Below are 15,080 nucleotides of genomic sequence, written 5' to 3'. Positions count from 1 at the left end.
AAATGATTTATTTAGCAGTATTAGATAATGTTTAACTTGACTATATGCTTACCTTTGCTAGTGAGCTTTCTCCTTTTGTATGTTTCATGTTGCTATTTCATTTCAACCTAGAGAACTGCTTTTACCATTTCTTGCAAGCCACGACTAGTGGTCATGAACTCCCTTAGCTTTTATTTGTCTACAAAAGTATTTCTTCTTCATTTCTGAAATGCAGCCTTGACAGAAATAGTATTTTTGGTCAGAAATCTTTTTCTTTCAGCATTTTTAACATGTCTTCCACTCTCCCCAGCCTGCAAGGTTTCTTGCTGAGAATTTCCCCTATAGCTTGATTAGTTTTATTATGTGACAGGTCACTTATCTCTTGCTGTTTTACAGGGTTTTTTTCCCTCTGTTTTGATTTTTAACTATTTTATTATAATGTTAATCAGTGAATGACTCTTAATATTATACCTCAATATTTGGTCTGTCTGGGGTTCTTTGGAAATCATGGATCTATTTCTATGATTATTTGTTTAAATACACTTTTGAACTCTTTCTTCTTTTAAATTTTTTTAATGTTTATTTATTATTGAGAGAGAGACAGGGAGACAGAGCAGCAGGGGGAAGGGCAGAGAGAGACACAGAATCCAAAGCAGGCTCCAGGCTCTGAGCTGTCAGCACAGAGCCCGACGCAGGGCTTGGATCCATGAACTGCAAGACCAACCTGAGCCGAAGTCAGATGCCAACCAACTGAGCCACCCAAGCACCCCACTTTTGAACTCTATTTCTCTGCTCCTTCTGGGAGCATACATAAATTAACTGTTAGTGTCCCATAAGTCAAATTTGTATTCAAATTTGTATTTCAAATTATTTATCTTAGAGTGACTCCAATAATTTTATTTTGCATGATTGTGTCCACTATTGAAAATCTCTATTGTATTTTTCGGTTCAGTCGTTGTGTTCTTCAGCTCCAGGATTTCTGTTTGGTTCTTTTTTTATGGTTTTACTTTCTTTATTAATCTTCTCATTTTCTTTATATATTGTTCTTTATATATTGTTTCCCTGATTTCATTTAGTTGTCTGTCCATGTTCTCTTATAGCTCGCTGAGCTACTTTAAGACAATTATTTTGAATTAATTGTCAAGCAGTTTATTTATTTTTATTATTTAATGCTTATTTACTTTTGAGAGAGAGAGAGAGAGAGAGAGTGCAAGCAGGGGAGGGGAAGAGAGAGAGGGAGAAAGAGAATCCAAAGGGGTCTCTACACTGACAGCAGAGATCCCAATGCAGGGCTGGAAATCATGAACTGGGGAATGCTTACATGACTGAGCCAACCATTTGCCCTCAAGCAGTTTATTTATATATCTCTCTTTTTTTCCAATTTATTTATGGTTGGTTATTGGAGCTTTATTCATGTCCATTAGTGGTGTCATATTTGCCTTATTCTTCACATTCCCTGTAGCTTTGTATTTGGTGTCTCTTCACTGGAAGGAGCAGGCATCCTTTCCACCTGGTTTGGACAGGTAAAAACCTCCTGGTTAATGGTTTGATTCCAGTGTCATGGTCATATGGGGCTGTAGCCACATCCTGTGTATGCTTCTGGCTCCACAGTTGGGTCTGTGGTTGGTAGGCCTATTATGGGGGGGGCGTTATTGATGGTCAGTCCCTCTTCAATCTTCACATCTTTCCAGGGGACAAATTTTGTGGGGTGGGGCTATGGACCCCTGCTGGCAGGAAAGACAAGAGAGGGTTGATAAGGAAAAGGCTGGGACAAGGCAAAGTGAAAGGGATCAGTCATTTATCTGAGATAAATTTTTCATATAGGCATGGGGGTGAGGGCACTGGCACAGGGATTTCTCCTTGAGGCAAATTTGCAGAGATAGGTTGGGGAATTCTCCAATAGCATAAAGGAAGGAAGTGTTAAGGTCCCCTTCTTTTTGTTTGCAACAGTTTTATTTACATAATTTACATAACAAAATTCATCCTTTAAAAAGTGTATATGTCGGTGCTTTTTAGTATATTCACATAATGGTGCAGCCATAAACACATTTAATCTAAATCATTTTCATCCCCCACCCCAAGAAGAAATACTTTACCCATTAACAGTCACTTTCTGTCCACTTCTCAGCCCCTGGCAATTGATAATCTATTTTCTGTCTCTATGGATTTGCTTTTCTGGACATTTCATAAAAGTGAAATCATACACAATTTTTTGAATTTGGCTTCTCTCATATAGTACAGTGTTTTCAAGTTTCATTCACGTTGTAGCAGGTACCAGTATTTCATTTCTTTTTATGGTTGAATAATATTCCATTACAGGGATATACCGTTTTGCTTATCCATTCATCAGTTGATGGATGTTTGGATTGTTTCCACCTTTGTCAATTATGAATAAATCTGCTTTGAACACATGTGTACAATTTTTTTGTGTAGAAATGTTTTCATTTCTTTAGGGTATATACTTAAGAATGGAATTGCTGCTGAGTTATATGTAACTCTACATCAAGCTTTTTGAGGAACTCAGGCCCAACTTTTAACAATTTGAGTTTTTACTATGCCTTAGACATTGTGCTGTTTTCCATGTTATGATTTTCTCCTTACAAAAATTATGTAGAGTAATTACTAAGTATTCTTATTTCTATTTAACAGATGGGGAAACTGAGGCTCATAGAAATGATATCATCTGCCTATTGTCCCACAGCTAAGAAGTGAATGATGCAGCTAGGATTTGAACCCAGTCTGGCTCCAGAATTCGTGGAGGAGGATATGGCCAGACAGAAGTAAAACAATTATTACTCCAAAAAATGATGACTTCAGATTATCATATCCATTTTATATTGGAAGTTTGGATTCTGGTTTTCATTGACTAAAAGTGGTTAAAAGTGCAAACCCTATAGCTAAATGTCTTGGGCTTGTGTCCAATCTATGATACTCAGTACTTATAGGACCTTGAACAATTTGCTTCACCAACATGTGCCTCAGTTACCTCATACGCAAAATTATTAAATGGCATTTTTCTCATAGGTCTGTTGTAAGGGTTAAATTGATTTAATATATGTAATGTGCTTAGAATAAGGTTGGTATATATGGTAAGTGCTCAATAAATCTTAAAGAAATATGGTCCAGGGCCCTCTCAACTTTTGGATCATGCACCCCATTAGTAAAACATTTCTGAGCACATCTTCCCAATATGTGTACTTATTATAATCATGTACTACTGACAATCCATACTGGGACAGCGTAAGTTTCTTCTTATTTGTCAGATAATAGAGAAGTTTTAATATTTTCTTCTGTATTTCCCATGAATAATCTTGTGTGCTTCACCCTGGCCTAGTTCTACATGGGGCACCCAAGCCTAGAGTGGGAGAAGTGACTTACCCCAGATTCTCTACTCCCTGGCATCTCTGAACTTAGATCAGTTTGAATGGGGGTGGGGCTTAAGTGATGAATACTCACAAGTTTGGTAACCTTGACTAGTCACTTCAAATGAGCCCTCTCCTGTGTGAAATGTGGCTAATAACCCCATTGCCAAATGGTTGTCAAGAGGATTACATGAGACCCTGGATATGGTAATGTCATTAAAAATGGATAAATTGTCTTAGGCCTATGTCTCCTATGTGGGTAGGAAAAGGGATAGGTGCAGGCAAGGTGAACAAGGGACTCCTAGGGGTTATAAGCATAAGGTCTTTCTTTTAGAGGTTTCCTCGGAGGGAAGAGAAGCATCTGTTACCTATAAAATAATAAGGGTGGTTTCCATTTTACAGACATCTACACCTTACCAAGTAAAGGGAATGGCCTTAATCGTTCTCTGGGTGGATATAAAGTACAGGTGAGTACCAGATGTAAAAAGGTCTTTTTATTTCTCAAAACGGAGAACAGCAGAAGAGTCCAGAAAATTCCCCTGTCTCAGCCATGTTGGGTTTCCAACCACAATGAGCACAGAGTAAATGCTGAGCCCAAAAATGATAAAGTAAAACTCTAAGATTCCTCTGGATCACTGTGCTCTCTTTCCAGGGCACAGGGAGCTGGACAGGGCTCTAACAGCCTTTGAGTCACCACCTTCAATTCACAGAAGAGGGAAATATGACCCAGGAAAACCTACTTCCTTTCTTCCTTTCCTTGAATGTCACAGTTAATTAGTGAAATAACAGCCTTTATTTTTTGAACTACCACTGTAGTAGATGCTTGACATATATTAACTTATTTTATCATAATAACAAATACTTATGAGGCTCAGAAATTATTTTGACCTCAAGTAACATAAAAATCATCTGTGACTTAATGAAATTGGAGTTTCTTTCCTTCACACAGTAACAATCCAGAGATAGGTGGTTGCTGCTTATTTCTGTAGTTTACTGATGTCATCAGGGACCTAGTCTCTTCCCATCTTTCCCTGCTACCAGCTTTAGCATACAGGCCTTTAGCTTCTTCCTTTTATTTTGTGTTCACATGTAGCTGCCCTAGCTTCAGGCATCATATCCACATTCAAAGTAGGGAGAAGAAAAGAGGTGTTGGTGCCAGCCATATTTCTCCCCTTTATCAGAAAAGCAAAAAAATAATCAGAAACCAGCCCCCTACCAACGGATTTTCTCTCACATTTCCTTATCAAATGTTGCTTATATGGCTGCCTCTTGCTACAGGAGAAGCTGGAAAAATGGTACTTAATTGAGCATGTTGTTACTTCAAACAAAATTGGGGTTTAAGTTGCAAATAAGAAAGGATAAATGTACATTAGAAGGCAATCAACAAGTTTTCAGCCACAGGGAAATACTATTATAATCACTATTTTACAAATAGGGAAAGTGAGGCATGAAATAGTTAAGTAACTTACCCAAAGTCACATAGCCAACAAACAGTAGAGCTAGGATTTAAACTGAGGCTATCTGGCTCTACACCAGTGATCCTGGAACATTATTTGTGACAATCTACTTTAAAAAAAAAAAAACTTTAATATTGCACCCAGTATACATAACTTCTAAATTCAAAACACCACATAATTTTTTTTTACCTGCAATACTCTATTATTTTCTATTCTATTCCATACAATTCTATTATTTTATATTTTAATGCTAGTCATACTCAACTGATATCATGACCTTGCAATTTGAAAACAATTTTAGTGCATTGCCTGGTTTCAATGCCACACTTTCCTAATGGGATTTCTGGGGGTGCTAAGAAAGATGTCCTTGTGCTATGTCACTTTCCACTGCTGCCTGAAATGTCTCTATTTCTTTCTTTCCTTTTGTCTAAATAGTTGTTTCTTATTGAGTCTCATCCAGGAAGGTAGATGGTTTATTTGAGGTTCTTGTTTTATACAGCTAGATGCAATTCCAAACTTACAAAAGTACCAATGCTTCAGTGAGAATGTATAATACTTCATACAGTACATAGTCCTAATTCATGTGTCTTAGCTGAATCTCCCCAAGAAGCACATCTAATATGAGGGGAGTAAGTTATACGGGTAAGTGAAGGCAGCCAATAAGGGGTGTGTTATTAAACCAGCTACTGTAGAGTAGGCAGTTGAAGCTGGATCCCTAGAGAAGCTCCAGGGAAAAGTGTCAAATACACTTTTGAATTGTCACACCTGAGGAGCAAAGGAACTGGGACAATTATACCTTCCTTCATCAGTCATTCGTTAAGGGCTACTCCCAGGACAAGGAAAACAGTAATCCCCATGCCTGCAGTAATTCTGGTCTGCTATATTCTAGACATACATATTTAGGACTGAAAATGAGTGCGGGTTGCCTTAGCTAAGGCTGAACAGGAGACAGAAGGTATGAAATCTGGTGACCAGGAGGCTGGACATTTATGAGGGTTCTAGCTTGAAGCTCTACTTGTGGTTGGTTTGCTATGAGAGCTTTTAATCTCCCATTTCTCATCCCCAAAATTCACACATACACAGAAATTTGTACCTGAAAGCAGTTTACCATTCATAAACACAATGCAAGTTGGAGCAATATCTAATTTGTTTATTTCTATATTCTACAAACTGGAAGTGTTTACCTGGCAGGCAGGTAAATATTTTGTGGCTTAATAAATAAATGAATACAGAGGTTTTTACTCAATATGATCTGATTTAGTCATGTCATTCTCTTCACGCAAAATACTCTGTATCTATTCCTTTTTCCAAACTCTGCTCCATGAATTTTCCACATGTGTGTAAAGACTTTAATCTTGCCCAAAGAGAGATCCTGCCTTTACTCTCAGCTTCTGGGAGGTAATCTTTAAGCACTTGGAATGTTGTCTCTGATAAGAATGTTTTTGTTTGCCTGGAAGCCTCTGGTCACCTGACAGTCTAACAATGTGATTTAGGGTGGCATTTTTGGCCACACCAAAGATGTGATTTAGGGTGGTTCTCTGGTTTACCTGACATCAGCCCACTTTCTAAGGAGACTGGAGACTGGGATCAGCTACAGGGACAGTGATGGAGCCCCAATAAAATCTCTAGAAGCTTGAGTGGATTTCTCTTCCCAGCAATACTCAATGCAAATTGTCATATATTGATGCTAAATAAGTAACACTGTTCCAAGTCCACAGGGAAAGGACAACTGAAGCTCTCCATTTGGTTCTTTCTTGGACTCTTCTCTGGTTTCTTTCATTAACTGATTTTAATCTGCACTATATAGGTTTCATAAACCATGGCTATAACAGTTCTGTGAGTCTTTCTAGTGAATTATCAAACCTAAGAGTGGTCTTGGGAATCCCTGGACTTGTAATTGGTGTCAGAAGGAAGGATGATCTTATGTGTACCGTTCCCCCTAACTTCTCAGTTGCTCTAACCTTCGCAACATGGTAGAATTGTCCCTGTCTTCTGAGGCCGTTCAAACCCTTCTTTTTTTGGTAGAGGTTTCTAATGTTCATCCATATCTAGTTCTCCTTCCCTTCTGAACCCATAGGACATTTACAGTTTCCTGTTCCCTTGAAGTGGGATGAAACCATGTGATCAATTCTGGCCCTTTGGACTGTGACTGAAAGCAGGGATAGAGAATTTAAGTGTAAGTAGGAAACACTCTAAGGCTCTTTCTCCAGCAGTGATGATTACGGAAGTATGTGTTAAGATGGAGGTATAGCAGTCTTTTGAGAACAAACTGAGGGTTTATGGCGGGTGGGAGGGAGGGGTGGATGGGTGATGGGTATTGAGGAGGGCACCTGTTGGGATGATCACTGGGTGTTGTATGGAAACCAATTTGACAATAAATTTCATAATAAAAAAAAGAACATTTCCATCAAAAAAAAAAAAAAGATGGAGGTATAGCAAAGCAGAAGCACCCCAGACCATGTACTATCACATGGCAGATAGCTGATTTGGAGAGTTATTGGGACCTACAGAAAGATTTGCATGGGAAGAAATAAACTCTTGTTGATTAAGCTATTGAGATTTGGGGAATATCTGTTCCTTCAGCACAACCAAACTTATCCTTACTGTTTACAAAGATTTCCTCAATCAGAATTAACCTCTCCATTCTCTGAGTACCTCCAGGCCCCCATCCATCCCTGTTATGATCCATTCTTATATGTTCTGAGTGACCATAGATAGAAACTTTATTTTAGTCATCTTGGTATCCCTACAACGTCTGGCCCAGAGTACATACTCAGGATATGTGGGTTGAATCTCATTCATCTGGTTGACAGATCTGTGAAGAAGCATGGCTGTTGTGGAGATGGACATAGCATCATCTAGGAATCTGGCTTAAATAACCTATTGGTGAGCTAACTAAAAATAATAGAGGTTTCTGAAAAACACAGGTCTACTGTATGCCCACGTACCATCTTCCCCCTACCCCTTTCTCAACTATATGAGAAAACAGTGTCCCTGTGACACTCCTGGAGAAGGAGGACACAGCCCAAGACAGAAATTGAGGAGATTAAACAAGAATAGTATGCTTCCAGGGGACATGAATCTTACTGCCAAATGTCTCTCTTCAACTGTGTTGCAAAACCCAGCTGATTTAATCTACCTATGGCGAGGCCGAACTGTTGTCCTGCATGTAGTGGACTTAAGACTTATGCCAAGAAGTCTCACTTTGCTATCTTGGGCCTGGCAGGGAAAAACCTGGACAAACAAGGTCTACTTCATCAGCCCCATATCTTAGAAGCTTCTGGAAGCCAGTAGTGAGCAGGTCAGCATGACTAAGAAAATCCCAAAGGGGCCAAAACTAAGTGGGCCAAGCAGCACAGTGGTGGCCTCAGTGGCTGAAACACTGAAGTAATCAGAGGCCTCAGTCCTTCACTCACTTGCTATCAGTACTAAGAGACAAAAGGACGTACGACTGCAATCACATGTTGGAGGCCTATATTAGAAAACTTAAGAGGGCTCTCAAGGAGAGTACAAGGAATTATACTCATTCACACGTTAATATCAGCTCATTTCATATTTTTGCTTCCAGCCATTCCCCAACCCATGCAGCCCCATGAGAGCAAGCATCTCTGAACTTAGATCAGTTTGAATGGGGGTGGGGTTTAAGTGATGAATACTCATAAGTTTGGTAACCTTGACTAGTCACTTCAAATGAGCCCCCTCCTGTGTGAAATGTGGCTAATAACCCCATTGCCAAATGGTTGTCAAGAGGATTACATGAGACCCTAGATATGGTAATGTCATTAAAAATGGATAAATTGTCTTATTGAAGAAGTCATTGGTCTCCTACATCAGACCCTATATACACATAGGTCAGGGATGACTTGTTCTAGGAAGAGGACTTTCCTGGAAGCTGGGAAGAGTTTCCCCTCTCCATTCTAGTTCTGCCTATCTGGGCACACGACAGATCTCTCTTTCTACCTCTGAGCCTCCCAGAAGATCCTGAGGAAAGTAGAATAAGCAGCCATCATCCTTGATACAATGATCTTGGGATGAGCTAAGGCCTTCCTCTTTTGAAAGCCTCCTAAATATACTTTAAATCTACTGTCCCTTCTATACCTAGTCAAGGGGAGAAACTTAGAAAGACAAATTGTGGGTGCCTGGGTGCCTCAATCAGTAAAGTGTATGACTCTTGATTTTGGCTCAGGTAATGATTTCATGGTTTGTGACATCGAGCCCTGCATCAGGTTCTGCACTGATAGTGTGGAGCCTTCTTGGGATTCTCTCTCTCCCTCTCTCTCTGTCCCTCCCCAACTCACATGTACATGCTCATGCTCTCTCTCCCTCTCAAAATAAACATTAAAAAAGGCAAATTGGAAAGTTAATTAGTCAAGTTGCACTTTAATCAATGGATATAGGGTGTTTTGTAACAAAAGAGAGCAGCAAGTGGATAAATGCTCTTAGCAAATAAACTTGTAAGTAGTAGAGCTATTCTTTTGATGAGACGTGTTTGATTTTAGGTACCTTAGGAGAGAATCAGCTGCACCTCAGAGTGTAAGACCCCAAGAATTTTTCTCCAAACTCTCCATTATAGAACCCCCAGAAGGTATGGAGTACTGAGACTACAGTCCTCTTGCTCTGCAGGGGGTAATTGAGATTCACCTTTGGAAGCTGATGAGGCTGAGAATTAGCAAGACAGAGAAGGGACTGCTGAGAACTGAGGTTTCTGAGTGTGATTAAACAGATGTCAGAACCCATGGGAAAGGGAAAGAGGTTAAGAGAAAGCCAAGAAATGGAGAAAGAGTAGTTTACTGAAGGATATATTTTAATAATTACTTTCTCTGAATCTGGGATTAAGGGCATCCCTTAGACCTAGATACACAGGGCTCACACCCTGACCCAGAGGTACCACACCTGCTCCTCCTCCTAACTCTGTAGCTTGGAAAAATTACCTGGTCCCTTTTAGTAAATAAGCACTTTATTAGGGTGTTTAGTCACTCTGGAAGCAGGCAGGTGAGGCACTGCCAGAACAAACCCACTATTGCATCTCTGATGGGCAGGTTAAGACACCACATGGAGGCTTTGTAGGCAGCAAGGAGCATCTACTTGCAGGCAACACTATGATGAAATATCTGTAAGGTCACTCCACCCACTTTGGGTAATGGTTAAGGAATGTGTCCACTTCTGAGGAGAAAGAACCAGAATATGATATGGCCTCTGAGTGGGTCCAAAAAGCAGCTGTTAAGCTCATGTGAGTGCCCAGGGCAGGTACTGGACTTGTAGCTGCAAGAAAAAAGAATGGGGTCAGGAATGGGTCCTCAAGTCTTATTAACGGGACAGGTGACATGAAGGACAGTCCCAGCTATAAAGATACTTGAAGTGTCCCTCGTTACAGGATCAAACTTGGTTCTTATGGTCCACTCTTCTAGAAAGGACATGGAAGTTCATAAACAGCCCATGAGATGCCTGACAATGGAATAGCATGGTTGGCAGGCCAAGACTAGGTTGGAATAAACTGCCCCCAATCAGGAAACTCCCTTTATTTTGCAGTTAGTCACACACACACACACACACACACACACACACACACACACACAATGGCAAGAAAGCTGTGCCTGGAAGTGTCTTTTTACTTCTTTTATTGAACTCCATATATATTTTCATAAGGCTTTGTGTCATTACAACATCATATTTTTGTTGTTAAACATTTTTTTAAACACACAACTTTGACACTTGTTTGACAGGGTCAAACAGTCAGAATAAACAAAATAATAAACTGGCAAATGCAGAGCAGCAGGGGTAATCAAAATCACTGTTACCCATCTATCCACCCCAGCCCACCCCAGCCCCAAAGCACTAAAAGATCACTATTTGGCTTCACACTAGAATTGTTAGAACTCTCTTGTTGCTGTCCTTGATAAATCCATTAGAGTTATACACATAAAGAGAAGAGGAGAGAGGGAGAGAGAAAGAGGAGTTGGATTTCTGTGTTAGGACCATCCCACAGCAGGGCCCATAGAACACACTAGCAAAGCCTTTTGAAGAGCAAATCCAGGCCTCATTGAATTGAGGAAAGGGGAGCTCGGGGGCCATGCACACATAGAGGAGATTTACAGAGTTCTTGGGGATAGCACTGCTGTGGGGACACAGAATAGACCTGGGCCCTGATCTCAGGTAATAGGGCTCTACTTGGGGTTGTTGATCACTGGTCTGCTTTGCTACCATAGGCTGGGGGAACACTCCAACCAATGGTAAACTGATGTTTCATTGTTTTCACTAGTTATTGGCATTTGGTGAGGCCAGTGGTTTGGGTAGATGAAAGGTGGGTGGCAAAGGGTAATACCCCTGATCCTGGAGCTCTGAAACAGGCTCAGGGGAGAAGGGCATGGAGGGAGGGTAAGGGGGCTTGGCTAAGAGATGTTGTAGGCCCAGGGACTTGGCCAAGCATCTCCTCTTGGTTTGCTCCTAGCCCCTGGAAAAATGTCACAGTTAAGCCTAGTGGAGAAAAATGGAAAGTAGGAAAAGGATGTATACTCAAGGGAGGCCTACACAGCCATTGAAATACATGCTGTTTTCCAGGGAGGTCGTTTTAGCTTAGGTGCTGGATACCAGTTTCCTTGCCAAGGGGGCTTAAGTAGCTGAGTCATTTGCTGAGCAGTCATGGCCAGTCCCGAGCCCCAGCCCTCTGCGCAGCTCAGGTTTACCCTTGGCTTACCCCACAAGTCTGATTTGAATGTGGTGGAATGGAAGCATAAACAGCTTGTAATTTGATTCCCACAGAGGAAAAACTCCCAGCCTGGGCAGGGCCTGGTCTGGGTCAGGAGGCATAGAGCGGCAATCAAGTCAGCTATGCTAAGGACTTCATGCAGCCATAGCTGCTGCTTAGTAAGCTGAGGTCCTTTCATGATGAAGTTTTCTCCCATAGACTTCAGAACAGACTCACAATTTCCAGATTCCTCCCTTAAGTGGTTCTCCATAGCAGGGCCCATTCTCACTTCTTTGTACTTCATTCCCTTGCTGTTCAAGGTCTGTTCACCTGAAGGGCTATGTGGGGAGGAGGAACAGGCACTCGTGCACCCATAGGGAGCCTGCCCCTTAGTGGGAGAAGTTAGATTTGCCCAAGTATAAAGCCTGCCTAAAATAAGCCTGAGGGTAGTGTCTCTACCTCAGATCTTTTCTCCACAGGGAAGAGTCCCCTGGGCTCTTCACTTACTTGCTTCCAATGTCCTGGGATGAGAGAATATTGGAAACAGGGCCTACTTAGAGTCACAGGAGTTCTTTATGCTAATAGCAGCAATTCTCCTGTGCCAGAACAGGAGAAACAAGGACTACAGGGAGAGGGGAAGGAAGGAATCATGGAAGATTGTCCATGCAGTCTGTTAACAATAGGGGAAGTCTCACAAAACCTGAGTGGTAGGAACTGCAGGTACATATCTGGGGCTGAGGCTGTGTCTTTCCATGCCCATCCCTGTTCTTTCCTTCAAGAGTTTAAGGTCAGTTTTGTATCCTGTCCAGGTCAATAATTTGAAGGCAGCTGATGATCTTGGTCAGATGGGCTCTGTCGTGACCCCTTCATAGACTCCTATAAATGCTGCCTAAACTATCTGAAAACGGAAGTAGGGATGACCAGTCCCCTGAAATGATTGCAGTGGGGAACCCCAACTTTAAGCCCACTTGGTGCTGGAGGCAATTGAATCCTTCTCCCCAGGAAGCAGAGTCTCAGCCTCATTTCTTCAAATTCAAATCTTTTAGCTTAGGGGAGGGAGAGGCCTACAAGGAACAGCATAACCAAAGCAGCTTGAAAAAGAGAATAATTGGCTCAAACTAAACCCCAGATACAAAACCGTCATGACCCAGCAGTGCTACAACATGGAAATACCAGTGCTAGAGAAGAGCCCAAATGCAGAATGTTCCCTGAACAGAAGTCCTCTCCAGCATTATTATTCTCTGACTCTCCTTTGATTCTGTTTGGTTTTGATCCCTCTACAACACCTAAAACACAGTGAAAGCAAGAGAAATATCAAGCAGTTATGTCACAGAGCACAACAGAGCATGTCTAGACTGGCACAAATGAGGACAGATGATGCAGGGAAAAGGCTGTCTGGGGCAACTGCCAGGCTGCAGAAACATTCACAGATGATCAGCTGAGGGAGAAGAGAAAGGTGAATCTTCCCTTTACCCATTGAATAGTAAAAGGAAAAAAAAGAAATTTAAACTCCCAAACTCTATCACATCAAATTAAATTCAAAAGTCATCAGTATCAGTATCATCAGGAAAGAAGAAAGGCAATACAAACACATCTATGGTAATAATGACAAGTCAATGAATCACTCACAGGGGAGCAAAGAGATTATTTCAACAAGAAGAGGAACACATAGAAATACTATTTTCTGAAAATAAAGGGGATGGGGACAAGGTAAGAACAGAAAACTTTTAAGAAGGGATCACATATTTGGAAGTCATTGGTACCTCTTCCTACCAACTACAGATTTCACTTCCCCAAAACAACAGAAAATGGTTTTTGGTCCTTCTGTGTGTGTGTGTGTGTGTGTGTGTGTGTGTGTGTGTGTGTTTATGTGTATAGTCAAGGGTCTGTGTGTATATATATGTCTCTATATATATAAATATATATAAGCATATATATATTTATATATATATATAAATTTCAACAGTGCTTCTCCAAAAAAATGTCCATCTATAAATATAATTTTATTTACTTTATTTTAAAATTATCTGCCTCCCTGTAGGTATTATTTTTTGAAGGGGGTTAACCTGCTGAAGTTTTGCCAGAATGGTGACTGGCTGCGCTTGGGTTCGGTGAACTCAAAGACCTGCGACTGAGCGATGCCGTCGGGGACCAGGTACTGGCCCTGGTTTAACGGGTCCTGCGGTGGTGGGTAGGAAGGAGGAACTGAGCGGGCAGAGTTGACACCTAGAGTAGAGGGGAGATCAAAGGGAAATGGTATAAGTTAAGTAGCAAGGGGTTTCTCAAATGACCCAGTGGCCACTTTGGAAGGAAAATTCAAGGTAGTCAATTTTAGAGAGCATGAATTAGAATTGAAAATCTCCAAGGCAAGAATATGGGGCGCCTGGGTGGCTCAGTCGGTTGAACTTCCGACATCGGCTCAGGTCATGATCTCACAGTTTGTGGGTTTTAGCCCCATGTTGGGCTCTGTGCTGACATCTCAGAGTCTGGAGCCTGCTTCAGATTCAGTCTCCATCACTCTTTGCACTTCCACTCATGCTCTGTCTCTCTGTCTCTCAAAAGCAAATAAAATGTTAAAAAAAATTAAAAAGAAAATCTCCAAGGCAAGAATTACATTCCTTAACAGATTTTGGAATGGTGTGACTACTGCAACAACAACACATGCTTTCCCATCTACTCAGGTATCACTGAGAAGTTTGTGGTGTTGCCACTATCCATTTTACAGATGACGACACTGAGAACTGGGGTGAAATGTCACACTCAAGGTCATAAAGTGAGGGACAGAGTTCACATTCTTTGATTTGTCAGTTCAAGCTCTTTTTATTTATTTATTTATTTATTTATTTATTTATTTATTATTTTTTAATATGAAATTTATTGTCAGGTTGGTTTCCATACAACACCCAGTGCTCATTCCAACAGGTGCCTTCCTCAATGCCCATCACCCACCCTTCCCTCCCTCCCACCCCCCATCAACCCTCAGTTTATTCTCAGTTTTTAAGGGTCTCTTATGGTTTGGCTCTTTCCCGCTCAACCTCTTTTTAAGAGACTGTTACACAGGACTGTTCTTGCAAATCACCCAACAATTTCCATTTAACTTCAAAGGTCTTTCGTTTCCTCCCTCCTCAACTCCCCCAAAGTGTCAAAAGAACCTGTTAAGAACTATTGACTTCAAAGCAGGTTTTTGGTGGATAAATCGTTTTCTAAAAGCCAAGGTACAAGTGATCCAGTATTCTACACCAGGTTGAGAATGCTGAAACCATATTTAATATGGAAGTGACATTGGTAGATGGGAGAAAGCAAAGAAGACATGATTCATGGAATACAAGGAAGATTGGAATATATTTGTAACCTTTCAAAGGGAACACTTCAGCGATTGCAACTTTCATAGAAGTGTTTGCAACCATCAAAACAAAATCCACATGAATAGACAATACAGGTGGGAGTGGGAGGCTAAACTGAAAGTTTAATCCTAACCTATATTCAGAACATAATAGGCTGGAGCATACAGCATATAATTTCAGAATTCAATGAAGATCTTTCTGCTGCTCCCAAAAAAGTTCCTCATCTGCTGGCCAATGTCTGTAATTTCAACAT

General features: G+C 40.9%; 1 protein-coding gene across 11 annotated transcripts in view; it reads right to left on the bottom strand.

The window, feature by feature from the left end:
• Positions 1 to 13,479: 13,479 nt before the first annotated feature.
• Positions 13,480 to 15,080, bottom strand: part of ARHGEF9 (Cdc42 guanine nucleotide exchange factor 9) — a 197,470-nt gene continuing 195,869 nt past the window's right edge. For all 11 annotated transcript variants that reach the window (XM_081793610.1, XM_081793603.1, XM_081793604.1 and 8 more), the window contains one exon: positions 13,480 to 13,709. In XM_081793610.1, coding sequence (XP_081649736.1) covers positions 13,528 to 13,709 — 182 coding nt within the window. In that variant the 3' untranslated portion in view covers positions 13,480 to 13,527. The remainder of the gene's footprint in view (positions 13,710 to 15,080) is intronic.

This window comes from Panthera onca, chromosome X (assembly GCF_046562875.1).
Source record: "Panthera onca isolate mPanOnc1 chromosome X, mPanOnc1 haplotype 2, whole genome shotgun sequence".
Classification (NCBI taxonomy): domain Eukaryota; kingdom Metazoa; phylum Chordata; class Mammalia; order Carnivora; family Felidae; genus Panthera; species Panthera onca.
The sequence above is the reverse complement of the archived record's forward strand: the minus strand, read 5'-3'. Positions and strand labels throughout refer to the sequence as shown.